Here is a 16,786-nt window from a genome sequence, read left to right as displayed (position 1 = left end):
TTGGTGTGGTGGACTCCAGGTGGCGCGCCGGCTTGCGAGATTTTTTAGTGCATTCTGGCTGTAGGCGTTGGACGACAATGACAAACGGTCTCACAGCGGGCGGGAGCTGCCAACTCGCCAGATTTTTCGTTCCTATTTGAACCGATATTCTACTAAAAACAATGCAGAACATTTATTTTATACTATCGCATTTCTGATATGTCAATAAGCCGTAACGAATGGTGATTCTAGAACTGGCATGGGGTTCTTTTGACTGGGTTCCAAAACAGTAAAACCGCCGATAGTATCGTATAATTAGCAGTTTGCAATCGATCGTAACATTACCGTTGTAAACTCAAATTAAAAATAACCCAGACAAAGTCAGGGATTTTAAACATTTTGAGGGTGTTCGAAAGGGCTTAATTTGCTTGGGATAGCGTACAAATAACTGATTAAAGTTCATTGACTTAGCCGGTTAAAAAACACCAATTAACCGAAATAGCTAGAGTAATAGCCAAACCGGCTACAAATTTGCCGGCTGACGCACTCCGAAAACAGCCAGATCTGGCTATAAAACGGCTGACTGGGCAACACATCGAGCGGCAGGCTGCTTCCTGGAAATTCCTTTGATATTAAATTTTTGATTTTCAAGCATTTTGCAAGGAATGAATTTAGGCGACTGCGTGAACAACTTTATATACCTGACGGGCAGCGAGGATTACGCGCTTAACCTGGCAAAGGTAAGGGGAGAGCCTAGGACTCAATTCGCCTTTTAAAAGTAATGTTAAGAAAATGGGTTTTCTTTTTCCTTTAAATAGCTATGCGAACGCTTTGTCCTGAAGGAAAAGCGCGTTTTCCTGATCACCAGTCGCCAGCGGGAGATGGCCAAGCGTTTTGCCCTGAACTCGCAGAGCTGCACCAAGTACTTGGTCATTCTGCAGGTGCAGGACGTTGAGAGCACCCCGAATCGCTTGCTGGAGCTGCAGGACAGTGCCGAGACCCTGCGGCATCCAGATTTGATCGTATTCGACCTGCAGTCCCTGGTCCTGGAGGCCCTCCTGCGTCCCGTGATGCAGCAGTGCTCCACGGACCAGATGGTGCGCCACATCGCCAAGTGCTCGGCCTCCTTTGTCAACTACCGCGAAATCCTGGCCAGCTCGGAGCTGCGGAAGGCGGCCAGGGCCATCGACACCATTGTGGTCATGTCGCAGGAGCCGTATCCCATGTCGCCGGCCCAGTTCAAGCTGCTCATCGGCCTCTACTTCCACGGCAACGAGTGCCACACGAACTTTGCCCAGCTCTCGTCGAGGATTCTGGTGTCCCACGGATTCGACTAGTCTTAGTCGTGGGACACTCGTTTGCCACCACCAGCGTGCCTTACAGAGCTCGAAACCAAGTATTCCCTTTTCCGAGATCCTCAGTACGACGATCTTTGTTACCTACTAAAATTCGGTTGTACGCTCGCGCATTTAGTCCATAAGTTAGTTAACAACCTGCCCGGCAAGTATCTGCCGGGCTTCGAAGACATTGAAACACCTTCGCGTAGAAATTGACGAATATTTAAGTTAAGTTATTAACAAGCAGGGGTTGGATCTGCAGTTCCACTGAAAAGACTTCAATGTTATGAAAATCTCCAAAAAAGAGATACCCTACGGAATTGTTGTTAGGCTAAAGCACAGGCACAAGCAATTGTAACATGTTGGAAGATGTTGTACCCTTGTTATATGGAAATATAATACTGCGATAGTGCGAGTCTTTCGACAGATCTAGCGAAACACTAAGCGGTGGAAATATTCCCTTACATGGCATCCATGCAAATCGTTATACGAAAACCAAGCAATCGAGTGCTCGATTAAATATAGACTTTATTTAGGTATACTATTTATTCTAAACAGGTTTACAACTACAAAAAAAAGCAGGTAATCTTTAAATATAATACACATACACATAACAATAATATTTATTATGCTACGAAAAATCTCAGTTTAAGTAAATAGTGTAAAAAAAATTTGGAATTCAGAAATGAATAAATACATAAATGCAGGTAATATTATTGGAGAATGTGTTCCGGAAATGTGTCGAGGGATCTCCGGAACACAAGCCACCAAAGCCCGTCAAAAAGGAACTAAAACTCTTTCACATATAGCCCCCAACCGGAGTCCCTAGGGCTCCCGACCTGGAAACCCCTGTCCAAAACGGAGCCTCAAATGTAGTCCAGCATGCCGCTTATGATCTCGAAGGCATCCCGAGCCGTGGGCTCGATGGCGCTGCTGGGCAGCAGATAGCCGTGGACCCCGTTGTCCGCCAGCTGGAGCGTGTAGCTGAAGGGAATTCCGATTTCGTAGGCGGCAAAGGCATCCGCACAGCCTGGAATAATGAGGATGACAGGGGATTAGCTGGTGAACAAGTCTGGAGCTCGCTTATATAATCTATAAACTTATGGTAATGATGTAATATTTTGTAATAACATACATTTTATGTAAATTATTCAATTTAAAACAGGGATATTTTATCTAATTTTTAAAAAATAAGGAAGTAATTTCCTATAGATATAGTACGCACCCGAACGCTGCTCAATCAGATCGTTGGATGCGTCGACCTTATATCGGGATTTACTGCCCTTCTTGCGCAATCCGTCAGTGCCCACCATTGCCACATCCAGAAAATCGTCCAATCTTTCTGAATTGAATGTGGAGTTCGCCTTGACCGGGTAGGAAATCACCTGGCCATAGGCCTGCAGGGATATGTACAGCTGAAAAAATAATGTATATAATATGAACGTTTAAAAATACGAAGATTCGCTTGAATATTTAGTTATATATAAAATAATTTGAAGGGTTAATCTTACTTCTTTATCAAATGTTTTCTAGACCCACCTTAATCTGCGTTCGGTAGTCCATGAGGAACTCAGAGACAGCCTTGGTCTCCGGTTCGGAAAACGGCGCAGGACCCGCGTAGAACTCGTTGCAGGGCGCCTTGGAGCTGCCCCGCTTGCCCCAGTGGTACAGCCAGTTCCTGTCCAGGTCCACGCCGTAGCAGACCTTGTCGGGACCCCGTTTCTGCTGGAGCCAGGTCATCGCCGAGTCGAGGAGCCCACTGGGCGGCGGAGCCTGGTGCTGCGATCGCGACTTCTTCCAGAACCGATCGTACTCGTGGCTGTACGCATATCCGTCCGGATTCAGAACCGGCATTACGTACCACGTCGTGTTCCGTATGAACTCCACGTCCTCGTTGGTCTCTGTTCGGATGGGTAGAAAATATATAAATACAAATTTTTAATAATATATTAATATTCTATAAAGCAATGTGAGGTGCAGAAAAATGTATTGGTGAAAAACGAAAAAATTCTCTCCCAAGTTAAGATCATATTTTTTATCCGATCCACGTAACCCCATTGCCCCAACTCAGATTACATAAGTCTACCCCTTGTCAGTCCGGCAGTCAACATATTTGGAGCACCGAAAGTCTAGAGAGCTGAGTAACAACTTTAGGCATCAACAGCTCGCCACTTGTCCTCCAGTCGGTTCCGCCCCAGGATCAGGATCAAGTGGCGATGGAGAGGCGAAGGCCCCGAAAGTCCTCGCGCCATTTCTTGCGCTCCAAATCGAATCCCTCTGTTGGCGGGGGAGGAGGTGGCCCCTCAGCGGCTACCTCCAGAGTGAGTTCCCAGCAACCAGATGGCAATGGAGGCCCCACCATCACATCTCTTCTGGGCGGTCGCCTGAAGAGGGTTTCCCGCATCGCGAGAGCTTCGCGGGGCATGCATGTGACCGAAAATCCAGAGGAAGGCGGAGTGGGATTCGCCCCCTTCCGGGATTCCGATCAATCGGATGGCTCGGATGTGAATCCCGGAGTGATGGTCATTCCAGGGGCGGCAAGTCCGCGAGGATCGGCAGTGCACGGTCCACTGGTGGGGGTGGCGTTCGGCAGCATGGCCAGAAGTTCGGACAGTCCCCGGATATCCGAGGAGGTGGAGGAGGTCTTCAGGACCTCCTCCCAGCGGTCCGTATCCGTGGTGGGAACAGGCAATCTGCGCTTCGATTCCACTCCTGGTGGTCGTGATGAGTCCACTACTGGCAACATCAACTTCGCCCCGAACTCGTACTACGAACAGAACAGGCACAGCAGCATGGAGTCCGATGAGTCCAACGGCAATGGCAACGACATCCGGGTGGACAGTACTCCGAGCCTTGGAGCCTGCAGCCATGGCTGGACGCAGCAGCAACACCAGCCCGCCTCGGGACATGCCGGCAGGGACACTTTGGGGTTCGCCATCCATCTGGGCACCGCCACGCTGGGCCACAATCGATGCAGCTTGGGCGTTAATTGCGATGAGGACTGTGGCTATGGGACGGGGTGCGATGCTGGATGCGGTGAGGCTCATGGCATCGATCCCGGAAGCTTCGTTATACCAGGACCAGCAGCTCCCGGACCCGCTTTGGTAATGCAACAGGCAGGTCCACCTGTGAACAGCGCCCTGCGTGGCGCTCAAGGACCGGCAGTGGGTCCTGCTGGAGGATATGCCGCTGGGGGAGGCTATAAGCCCGGCCCCCCTGGACAGCGGGGATCCATGGGGTCAGATTTCGGCAGTGACCAGTTGAACTTCTTCATTACCTTCCTGCTCGAGGTCCTCGGAGTGCTAGTGTGAGTATTCTTGCAAAGATTCAGGTCCATCCCTATTTTAATAGGTAGTGACCAATCAATCTTAGTTTTTTGTGGTATTTAAGATTACACCTTCCACCCCAGATTTTTCGCCATCTGCACCATAACATTCTGGATCACTCTGGGCTACCATGTCGTCCAGTTGCTGGTGGACCTGAAGAACGCCGATCGCAACGTTCAGGTGGCGGTGGCCATTGTATTCGGGCTGCTGCTCATCGCGTTCGCCATTTCGCAGGTGACTAACCGCAGTGGAGCCTGCTGTCATTCACGGGACCGAGCCCGTTCCAGGTCCAAGGGCGGTGGCATGTGCCCGTTCCACAGGTCCACCAAGTCCAAGGCCAAGCCCAAGAGCTGTGCCCCAAAAACCAAGAGCTGTGCGTACAAGCCGAAGAACAAGAGGGCGCCGAACGAAGCAGGTGGCTGCAGGAGGGCGAGCTCTTGCGCAGCCAAAATAGACTTCCACTCGCACCGAAAGACACGCTACACCGACTGCGAAGGACGGGCCATTTTCCTGAGCTCCAGGCGATATGCCATACCAACGGAGATGAAGCAGCCGCCCACAATCGTCCTCTGGCTGCGTGACGCGGTGGCCCACATGATGCAATAACCGCCAAGAATCCGCCGCCCCACGTTGGGCGCCAAAAAAAGAACACCAGTACAAATGACCAGGGACTGACTGGGAGGACTATTTTCCATAAACTACATGGCAAAAATTCGGAAATTTCTTAGAAAATTGAAGGTTCAATACATTTTCTAACAACGAACTTAAGATGTGGGCACCTTGTAAGCTCGCATCGAATACGCACAAATTGATTTAATTGGTTTTTAATCCCTAATTTTCAAGAATTAGGGTCACTTTGGGAATATAAATGGTTTCCACTCACTGTTTGTCTTCATCAGTCGCAGCAGCTCGGCTATCATCCAGGTGGCCGTCGCAGGTCCGATCCAAGCCAGACCCTGAGCTCCGGCCTCGACGAACACGGCGTTAGCCTGGCCCGACTTCCGCTTCCGCTTGGGCCGCTTTATGGTGTGGAGACCGTCGCTATTCGCCATTGCCGCCGATTGCTTGGACTCGATCTTCACCACAATCAGGGGACGGCCCTCGTAGGAGCGGCCGATGTGGATGAGCTCTACCAGTTGTGGGTGACGCATACGCACCGTCTCCAGGTACTTGACGATCTCGTCGTGGTTGTGGTACCGATTCCAGGTCATGGGCGGCGGTACAGTGGGTCGCGGCTTTGAGGGACGGGTGGTGTGGAGATAATCCTCTTTGGTCAGCTCATAGGCGATGGCTTTGCCCACATCAAAGATGAGCACTTCGTGGGCTATGTTCTCGTAGTTCAGGGTGCCCTGGAAGTCTACGAGCATCTTGGGCGGCACTAAGACGTCTGTGAGTCCTCTAAAAGGATGAGATGAGCAAAAATATAAAGTGTAAGAAAACTATGCTATGATTTCCAAGTAAGGCTTTGTGTAACAGGGGAATGCACAATCTTTACAGACGCAAATTCTTTAGCATCATGTGGCTTGCCGGCAACTCACCTGAGACTGGGTCCCTTGAGCCAGTGCATCTTGACCCCGTCCTCGCCCTTCTTGAACTCCTCCAGCGCGCGCACCTGCTCCTCATCCTGCGGCTTCAGCCTCCAAATCTGGTACTTGTCATAGCTGATGCGCCTGGGAGCCTCCGGTCGGGATGTGGTGGTTGAGGTGCTAGTGGTTCCCCTGGTGGTCATCCGAGTGGCCAGCGCCTGGAGCAGCGGATTGCTGGTGGTTGTGGAAATGGCACTGCCAGTGGAGTTGACAATGTGGTGCGCCAGTATGCCGATCCAGTTCTGTGGATTCCTCAGCGGGTCCACAATGGTCAGGATGGGCACCTGGGCCGCCGCCGACGGGGTGTGGGTGGTCGTTGTGGTTGAGGTGGTCGACGTGGAGGTGGTGGAACGACGCCTGACCTTTCGCTTCGGCCCCGAATCGAACCAGCTGGAAAACCATTCTGTTGGGGGAAGAGTCATGTATTGGCCTGGGCTGTTTTTCTTTCGCTTTTCTTCGCGGTGCAGAAAGCGTGAAGGTAAACGAGAACCCGCGCCGTTAGCCAATTAATGGGTTCTGGGTTGTCCCTTTATCTCCCTGCTCATTCAGCCAATCTCGCTATTAACTGAACCGCTCGAACAACAAGAAGTTCGGGGAGTTTGCTTTTAATTGCACGGTAATTATATGTTAAGGCAAACATGAATATGATGTTGGTGAATAAAACAAAAATTTTAAGTACAGAAATAAATATGGGTAAACTGCCAAATCATCCTTACTATATTTCTTTCAGAACTAATGAAGCTTGAGGATTTTGCTTCTTGTTACCCTATGATTATTGGTTACAAATTTAATATCTTTCTGCAGATATCTCAACAGTATCCCCATAAAATATGCAATTCTCTCTATAAATTGAATTTGAAGTTACATTGTCCTGTATTGAACTCTAAATTGTGGTAGTCACAATAATCACTAATCACACTAATAGTCACTAGCTTTCATTTCTTAAGAATTGTATTTAGTTTGAAATTCTTTTCCTTTGTCGTACTCGTGGAAGTAGTCATCCCCTTCTCCCATTCATACACTGATACAAATGAAATAGTTTAAATAAATATCTACATATTGAATTCTGAAGTTAGTTTTAAATATTGGAACCAAATCCAGAAAAAGTTTAGTAATTTTAAGTACAAAACACATTAAATTGCTTGATTTAATAGGAAAATATTTAAATCAACGTAAAAAATATAATTAAATTTTCTGAAAACATTTTACGTCATTAAAAAAAATAGCTTTAAATTTTTAAATGAACTATACTTGTTAAATTAGTTGTTTTCTTATTTAAAGTAAATAAGAACAGCAATTAACGAAAACATAGCAAAAAGAATTAAAATTGAATAGTCCTTCAAACTACCACGTTTTTTATCAGTGTAAGGTTTACTATAATGTATTTTTCTGAACTTCTTCCTCTTCTTGGCGGTACTCACTGTCATAGTCGTCCTCGGCGTCCGCCTCCGTGGTGGTCCCCCCGAATCCGAACCAGGACCCCAGCCAGCCGGGTGGCTCCTTGGTGGGTGGTGGCAGGGGCACTGGCACCGTGGTGGTGGTCGTGGTGCTGCCGATCTTCTTGGTGCGTCGCTGCAGGCCAAACCAGGAGCCAAACCAGCTGCCCAGCGAGGAGGAGTCTTCGCCCTCGTCCTCCTCCGCGTCCTCGTCCTCCGGCTCGGCATAGGCCTCGTTGCTGTGGGCACTGTGATAGAGGGTGTAGCTGGGGTACTTCGAAACGGGTGGACTGGCTGGCTCCTTGTCGTCCTCGTCATCGGGACTGCCGAAGCCATCCATGAGTCGCGACATGGCCAACTGGACGGGGTAGAAGATCATGCGAAAGAAGCCGCCTATGCCGGAGTCCTCGTCGTCGTCGTAATCCTCATCTGAGTCCACTGGCCGCCTCCTGATGCGAATCTTCTTCTTGGCCATGGAGTTCTTGGTGCTCGAGGTGGCATCCTCCTCCTCCTCCTCACTGCTCGATATGGTCGCTGTGGTCGTGGTTTCCTCCTCAACCATCGCCCCGAAATCAGCGCCTTCCTCCGCGGAACTGCTATCCTCCTTGAGATCACTCTGGGCCTCCGTGCTGACTGGCCCGTCCTGGTTCTTCTCCCCATCCTCGAAATAGTAGTCATCGTCGTCCTCCTCCTCCTCATCCTCGTAGTCCCCATCCGACATCAGCTCGAATATGTCAAAGCTGGGCAGCTCGGGTCTCCCACGCTTGCGTTCTTTTGTTTTAGTTTTAGTTTTTGATTTAGTTATAGTTTTGTTTTTGATTTTCTGGTTGGTACTTAGGTTTACTTTGGGGGCTTCATCCTGGCTGTGATTTCTGTGGAGCAGATGCAGAGCGATGGGCAAGTGGACCCCACCTCCTGAGCTCGTGTCCTTCTGTGGGCTGGTCTGCGGTGGCTGCTGTTTGGTCTTTCTTTTCCTGGAGCTTCCCTTGGGAGAGCGTCTTCTAGGCGTACTCACTCGTCGCGCTGCTACTTCCTTTGGGGACCCTGTTGATATTAGGTTTTGGGCCTTTTTTGATAGTACCTTCTGCGATCCTTTTGTAGATCCACTAGTTCCACTATAAGGCTTATCCAAAGAGCGACGATGTCTAGGGTGAAGAATTCCAGTACCATCACTTCCTTCTGGTGACTCTTTTGTTTCTACATTCTTCTCAGAACCTTGTCGTCTAGAGCTAGATGATCCTCCTATTTCTCTTCTCTTTCTTGACCTTTTAAGAATACTTTTTAGCACCTTGGTTTTGGTCAGTGCCTTTAAAGAAGATGGTCTTCTCAGATTGAGTGGTTCCACTAGTTCTGCTCCATTGCCACCCTCTACCTCCTCAATTCTCCCCGCCGCATCCGCCAGCGAGCGCCGTCTTCTGAGACCTAGTGGTTCGACCACCTCGTGGGGTTCCTGTTCTCCCAGTGAAACACTTTCTTCCGGTGGCTCCTCGCCAGTTCTAAGCAGATGCTGGCTGAAGACATTGGAGGTGGGCAACGTGGCCTGTGGCATATGTGGCTTCTCCAACTGCGTGTAAGCCGGCGGTGGTCGCGTGGTGGTGCTGGTGGTGCTGGGCCTCTTGCCCAAGATGATGGGCAGGGCACCCTGGGGACTCCGGGTACTATTAGCCCCGTAACCCGGCCTCTTTTTGGTCACCTTAGTCTTGTTCTTTGGTTTCTTCTTGCGCTTCTTTCGGCGCGTGTTTGGCCTTGAAGTGGTGGTGCTGGTGGTGGTGCTGCTGCCGCGGTGGGGCAGCTTCAGCAGCTGATCGCTGACGTGATCGATGGGTCCACTGGTGACCATCACCGGCGGTGGTCGATGACTGGGCCTGGGTAGCTTGTTGCTGGGCTTGGCCCCCGGGCTCTGGGGCTTCTTTAGCCGTATGATCTGAGGCCTCGCGGTGGTGCCTCCATTGTGCACTGGGTTCAGAGTGGATATGACCGTGCCAGGCGGTATGGACTGGCAATGCTGCTCGTACTGCCTTCGCAGACTCTCCAGATCGGCATCGTATTGCGCCTTGGTCACGTAAATGGCAATCGAGTTGCTATCGTTGCGACTCTGGGTGGGTGCAACACTTGGACTTTGACCCACTCCCACCTGGCTGATGGCGTACACAATCCCGGTGGTTGGGTGGGTGAAGTATATGGGAAATGTGGTGCCGTTGGCGTTGTGGCTGCCTAGGGCTTGTGGCTTTGGTTTGGGCCTGGGACTCGGCTCCTTGATCTCCAGCAGTTCGCTCTGCACATGGAACTGGTCGGAAACGGAGGATCCCGGCTGAGTGTCCTCCACGGACTCAAAGACGTACGGCTGCGAGTGCTGGTGATCCTGGTCGGGATCCTGGTCGAACAGCTGGAAGTCCAGCTCGGGCGCTGCGAAGCGAATGGAGGTCTGGTGCTGGTAGCGCGGCACGAAGCGGCGGTCTGGGACGCGACGCTGGAGGAGATCGCGACCCCAGCTGTGGCGCACTAGGCTGTCGAACTCCTCGGCACTCGGATGGTAGCCGAAATCGATGGCGCCGCTTTGATGGCCCAAGACCCAGACATTGACCGCGAACACGATCGAGAGAAAGACGGGCAGCCCGGTTACCATTCTCGACGATCTGACGATTCCCCACGACGACCAAGACGATGACTGTTTGGCTGCGCGGCTGGTTGGCAAATGAAACGGGCCCCAAGTCGCAGGCCCAACTCAGCCGGTCGGAGAAAGCCCCGTCTTCGGGCCCCTTCGCCATCGCAGTTCCGGCCACTTGGCTTTTGGCCCGTAACGCCGCCTCCTCCTCCAGCCGCTCCTCCCCTCCTCCAGAGGCTGGGCCTCTGCACTCCTAACCGCCCAACCTGTCGAACGTTCTGGCCGCAGTTCACTGGCAACTGGCAACTGGCAACCACCAACTATCTTCTTAACTGGCCTTGCGACAGTTATCGAGCCGTGCCAAATTGCCGATCTAATCGCCAATGGGGCAACCAAGGGTTAACTGCTGGAAAAATTATTGAATCGAAAGTACGACCAGAAATAATACCAGAGAATATGAGCAGGTCTTGGTTGCATCCTATATAGGTGGGAATTTATATTGCTTACCAAAGGCACTCTCAGAACTGCAAATTATCTCGGCAAATGTACTAGACAAAATTTGTAATTAATGAATAACAATAATAAATACTCGAAATAAATAAATATTTTAAAAATAAAGAATTTAAAAAACATTTTATGGCAGCGTCAGCCAAGAGCCAAAAATATATATTTATATTCCTGAGCAACTTACATTCCAAAACACTTAATACATTTATTTTTGAAGTATACAAAATATGATAGTTTCAAAAATAACAATTTTCATATGGTACATTTGGTTTCTTTGAATATTTTTAATAGTTTGGCCTGTTCTAAATATGGAGTATTAGTGCGGTATTTCTGTTTGCTTACTCAAGGCAAAACAAAAAATAAAAGCTTAACCTCATCTAAACAAAATAAAGTATTTCTAACTTTTTCAGTTATATATATATTTTTTAAGTTTTTATGATAAAATAAAAAAAATAGAAAAATTGTATTTTTATACCTGTGAAATCTCAGCGTAACTGGAATTTTCTCTCACTGTTTTTCTGAGTGAGCTTGAGTATTCGCCAAGTGATTTGGCTTTATGGAGGCACGCATCCCAGCGAATCGTATAAGCCAGCATGTGGTGGCGATCTCGGCCAGGTCATTTGTTTGTGGTATAAACTGTGTGAATAGTGTCCAGTATGTGCAGTGCACACGAAGAAAAGATCAACATCAATTTGATATTAAATAGCAATCTTATAATTATACATTTTTGATATTACAAAAATGTAAAGGTCTCCGTTCCTGTACAAATTTAGTCATTAAGTGCACGGATCTACCAAACTTATTTTAATTAACATCAACAGAATTCATTTCTTTAGAGATTAGATTTTATTAATATCAAGTTTTTTCGTTGTTAAAGGGTATATTGTGTTCCTTAAAATGTTTGTAACAGGTAACAAACATTTCCGATCCAATAGAGAACATACATTTCTGATCGGGATCCATAGTTGTGTAATCTATCCATGTCCGCCTCTCCGTCCGTCTGTCCGTCCGTCCGTGTAACTGTCCGTCTGTCTATTCAACTATCCATTTTCATGAACGCTGACAAATTGAAAACTATAAGAACTATGAAGTTGGGATTGATAATGCACATTCCGAAAATCTATAACGACATTTTTTAAAGACATATGTAAATGTTAATTAGGTCTATATTTATAAAGGAAAAAATTCAAAATTACTTCGATAGCTTAGGAACAACTACCATCAATGGGGAAATGGTGAATACCAGCCAGACTTAACCTTAATTTCGAAATTCGAAATTCGTTACCCAGTTAATAGGTATCTTTCAGTCGAGTCACTCGACTTTAGCGTTCCTCCCTGATTTTTCTGTGTGGTGTGGCCGTGGCACTTGTGACCCACTTAGGCGGCACCGCTTCTTGCCTTTCTGGAGGATCAGACGCCGGAGGTGGGGCCAACAGGTCGGACTTGTCCCGCGGTGGGCGGCTGTGGGGGAGGGGCGGGCACAGGCTCTAAAAGCCAACATCAAATTGCCGGCGATGACGACAATTCAATCCGATGGCTCATCCGATCGCCCAGCTGTGTTTGGACTGGCATGGAATGGCTGGACAAGGCTATAAATTAAAAGAAAATTGTCATTAGTATGTGGGAAACAATTAACGCTTGAAGTCCATCGGTCCATCGAGGGTAATTTTCAGATTCGGATACAGGTCTCTGTTCATAAGCATAGGCAATAACAATCAATAGATTTGTATTAAATCGATATAAACTATTTTAGAAGGTAATGTAATAATTAGATAATAAGATCGAAGTTGGTTTTCTTATTTGGTTTCCATACGAATAATTCGATGAACGCCTTTATTGTCGAGTATGAAATTCTCCGCTCGTATCGTTTCGCTTTCAGAAGGGGTGACAATGGCGTGAAGTGACTTGGAACAGGGGCAGAACGAGTCAAGAGATCGAGATTCCCGTTTCGGATACGGCGACAATGTCTTAATCCACGGCCGACTCTTCAGATCTTTCACTTTCTACGCATTCTGCAATTAAATATGATATTTTTGTGTTCATAATTTTGTGCCGACTTCTTTTCGGCTTGTTGTTGGTGACTTTCGCCGAGGGGCGGTGACCCAGCCCCTAAAATCAGGTATGTCTATCTGTCGCTGGGTAATTACCAGCACTGAGCACAATAATATTCTCTGGGCATACGTACTTACTGGAGCGCTACTAAAAAACGTTTAGCGTTTCAAGCCAACGGCAATTGACGAAAACGCTTCGAAAACGCCTCAAGCGAATAAAAGGGGGACGGTCCGCATGACGTTTAATAACAATAATCCAGTGAATAATATAAACAAAAGCCGCACTCGCCGGGGAAAGACAACGAAGTAAAGGCAAAGCGTTTTTAATTGCAAGTTTTCTTTTCGCTCGGCGATCTAGGCAGAAGCCAAGCATGTCAGGGGTTCCACATAGATGTCTAGATATCGAGGCACACCACTTCTTATATATGTGGGCTAAGCCAAGGCAGAACTACCTGTTTTGTATGAGTTAAGAAGTGGCTAGGCTTAAAAGCGAAAGTCACCAGCAGTTCGAATGGGGGTTACATACTCGGCGGTTATTCAAATGAGAAAAATACTATTCGATTCTACTTGATCTGTCACCAAAACGCCATTCGAAACAGCTTATATATTGTGATATATTGGTATACTTATTATTAAAATTATTTTAAATACATTTTTAAAATGCTGCTTCAACAAGAAGAACGTAGAACAAAAACCATAGTTTTTTTTGTTTCAAAATGTTGGCACGCGATAGTGGAAAATTTTCACGTTTTCTCATAAATTTCGCTGTCCTAAAAATAATAAAAAAAACGATATATTTATTTATACACAGCTAATGGAATGTTCCACCCCGAGAGATAATCCCGCTTGAAATGATAAAAATATTGAAAAGATAAAAAATGTTTGCAGCTAATTCGGAATATAATTGAAACCCATTAGCAGAAGTTCAGCGACACTCAAATGAAAACAATACATATATAATTTAACAGCTAGCACATAGCATTCCTTTTTTATTAATTTATTCTTGTTTTGTTTTGAAGAAATTAATAAGCAATGCAAACAATTTACTGAATTTGGAATACCCTACGGATATAAGAAATTTGTTTAACTCATAGGTTTACAAATATTCCTATTATCATATATACGCGAAGCTATCTAAATTTATCTAAGAACTATGAAAATTAGTTTTGCTGAAATATTTCTTGGTCAGCCTTAAATTTAATAGCCTCGTCTTTGCCAAATGTGTTTATCTTGAGTGAGAGTATGGTGTATATACATTCTCGATCCACACACGTTCTGGCTAGATTGTATTCGTCATTGGGTCGGCTGACCCAAAATGTGATTCTTTTTATAGTCAATCCCACCCATCACCCGAGGAAAAGTCGAATCGTGCAAATTAGAGGACAATGTTCGATCTTGCGGGCTGGCTAGGCATATATGTTATGTCTATGGGTTTATGGACTGTCCATCTAATTTCAAGGCCAGGGACAGGGTCTCAGGGTTGAACTGGCGCTTCTTTGTGTTCTGAGGCTGCCGCCCGTCTCCAATTGAGCGATGTGCTCAAATAGTTGTCGTGTGTCCCGCGATGCGCAGTGTGTAAATGCACTGGAAGAAAATAGCAAACTTTCAACCAGAATTTTTAAAAAACTTCACTTGAAGTACAAGAAATACTAAAAGTTTTTTAAAAGTGCCTCGTTTACTTGGTCTTTCCATCTTTAATTATTTTTTGGTGGTATTTTTAAACCTGGCAAAAATGTGTTAATGTATATTTAAATTAATTATATTTAACCTTTATTTTTATTTTAAATTGGGCCATAACTTTTTACTGTGCACATTTATTACTGCAACTCTTTGTTCTCTCACCGCCTTTGCCTATTGGTTTTATTAATAATTTTGCACAAATCAATAATAATAGGGCACAGTTAAAACGTTGCTTTCATAGTAGATTATTTCTTTAGGGAAATCGAATTTTATTTAAAGGTTTCCCAGTTCGATGTAATAATTTTTGATATTGAATATGCCAAGAATTGTTCTTCAACTTGTAGATTAGGGTGAAAGTGGCTGTGTTTTATTTATCTTATGTTGCAAATCCTGCTAAAAGTATGAGTAATAATAATATTTTTTTTTAAAACCACTAGTTCTTCATTCTTTATAAGTTAAAGGCTCACCTAGTACCTTCTTACTGCTCTTCACTTACTGCTTAACTAGCGATCCACTTAGTTCGTTATTATACCCCTTACTCGTACAGAAAAGGGTATATTAGATTCGTCGGATAGTATATAACAGGAAGCTTTTCCGACCCCATAAAGTATATATGTTCTTGATCAGGATCACTAGCCATGTCCGTCTGTCCGTTCTGTCGTCCGTCCGTATAAACGCTAAACTATAAGAGCTAGAACAGTCAAACTTGGCATGCAGATTCCTGGGCTTCCTCCGCAGCGCAATTTTGTTTCAAACACCCACAATCCGCGAAAATCTGTAGCGCCTACAGTTTTTATAAGAGAAAAATATTTTAACAGATATGTATGTATTTGTCTCATCAATACCTATCGATTGACCAAACAAAAATTTGACACGCCCACTTTAACGCCCACCAACCGCACAAAACTGTGGTGGCCACAATTGTCATGCTAGAAATTTTTTTTGGAAAAACGTATTTGTCTCATCGATACCTATTTGCCACGCCCACAAGCCGCCCAAAACTGTGTCGGCCACAGTTGTCATCCTAAATTTTTTTTTTTGCAAAAATTTATTTGTCTCATTAAAACTTTTCGATTGACCTAAAAAAATAATCGCCCACTCTAACGCCAAAGGACGTTTAAACTGTCTGCCGCCCACATGACAAATACAAAAATAGTACTTATATATTTCCATTTTTATTTTGCTATTTTAATTCTCAAGCTGAGTAACTGGTATCTGATAGTCGAGGCACTCGACTACAGCGTTCTTCCTTGTCTTCTTAGTTGTTTGTGTCATTCATTAATTGGCTTCATTTGTGGCAACCTAATGTGGCAGCAGCGCCAGCAAAAGCTTGCCAGCGGACTAGAAGAACGAAGTGGCAACTCTGGCAGAAGTTATCGGCAAGCATCAGCGAGCGACACACGTGTTTGAGTAATGCTAATAACCTTTGTATTTCTTAATCAATCAATAAACTTTAATGGCAAGCACGCTTCGCCCTAGTGGGGACCCCGGAAAGCAAAATTATAGTAAAAGCTACTTATTGTACGAAACACGATCACAATAAGAATTTGCGCGCTGAAGGAACAGACGCCTTTACGATTTGCGAGAAGTAAAAAAGGATGTCAAACGTCTCCAATTTTAAGGACGATCACGCAGTTCATCGCTTAAAATCTGGGCCTCAAACTCAGAAAACGCTCAAAATGGACGTTCCCCTGTGTGTCCGATCCTGGTCGTTCGTGTGATAGCACAAATTAAACCAGCGAGCCCAGAGGTCAGTCAGCTGTTCCACTGGAACAGCGCTTACACGCCGCCGATCGCACATCTCACATCTGTTTCCTCGTTGACTCCGGATCTGTGGTTTCCGTCATTCCACGGACGCTGGCTAACCACAAAACTACTCTGAGCGGTCTGACACTACGCAGCGAACCAGACAGTCATTCACACTTAAGGAAAGTACTTCACTCTGAACTTGGACCTTCGCCGAAACTTTATGTGTGAAGATTATCGAAAACTAAATTCAATTACCGTACCAGATTCACGGAACAACTGCGAGGAAAGAAGATTTTTTCAACCCTCGATTTGGTTAAAGCGTACTACCAAATTCCCATGGCAGGAAACGATATCCAAAAAACCGCAGTGTGCACTCCTTTTGGACTCATTGAGTTTCTGTACATGCCGTTTGGTTTAAGAAGAACTCAAACATTTCAACGCTTTATGGACAACAGGGATTTGTTTTTACATATACAATATATTATAACGTCGCGTTCGGTCGTTGAACACGAAAAACATCTTCGGGCTGT

General features: G+C 46.1%; 3 protein-coding genes across 3 annotated transcripts; 2 read left to right on the top strand and 1 right to left on the bottom strand.

The window, feature by feature from the left end:
* The first annotated feature begins 452 nt into the window (after positions 1-452).
* Positions 453-2,032, top strand: LOC108033187 (uncharacterized). Its single transcript, XM_017107429.3, has 2 exons — positions 453-719; positions 798-2,032. Exons 1-2 carry the CDS (start codon positions 645-647, stop codon positions 1,314-1,316), a joined length of 594 nt encoding a protein of 197 aa, XP_016962918.1. The 5' UTR covers positions 453-644; the 3' UTR covers positions 1,317-2,032.
* Positions 2,033-2,108: 76 nt separating this feature from the next.
* Positions 2,109-10,290, bottom strand: LOC108033185 (uncharacterized). Its single transcript, XM_017107427.3, has 6 exons — positions 7,650-10,290; positions 6,181-6,631; positions 5,526-6,040; positions 2,856-3,217; positions 2,542-2,731; positions 2,109-2,346 (listed from the first exon to the last, which is right to left on the bottom strand). Exons 1-6 carry the CDS (start codon positions 10,288-10,290, stop codon positions 2,183-2,185), a joined length of 4,323 nt encoding a protein of 1,440 aa, XP_016962916.1. The 3' UTR covers positions 2,109-2,182.
* On the top strand, positions 3,385-5,454 carry LOC108033186 (uncharacterized). The gene is made up of 2 exons (XM_017107428.3): positions 3,385-4,623; positions 4,726-5,454. The coding sequence occupies exons 1-2, from the start codon at positions 3,533-3,535 to the stop codon at positions 5,246-5,248; spliced, it is 1,614 nt and encodes a 537-aa protein (XP_016962917.1). The 5' UTR covers positions 3,385-3,532; the 3' UTR covers positions 5,249-5,454.
* Positions 10,291-16,786: the final 6,496 nt, after the last annotated feature.

This window comes from Drosophila biarmipes, chromosome X, assembly GCF_025231255.1.
Source record: "Drosophila biarmipes strain raj3 chromosome X, RU_DBia_V1.1, whole genome shotgun sequence".
NCBI classification, from domain to species: domain Eukaryota; kingdom Metazoa; phylum Arthropoda; class Insecta; order Diptera; family Drosophilidae; genus Drosophila; species Drosophila biarmipes.
Note: the sequence above shows the minus strand (reverse complement) of the source record. Positions and strands in the feature narration are given on the sequence as shown.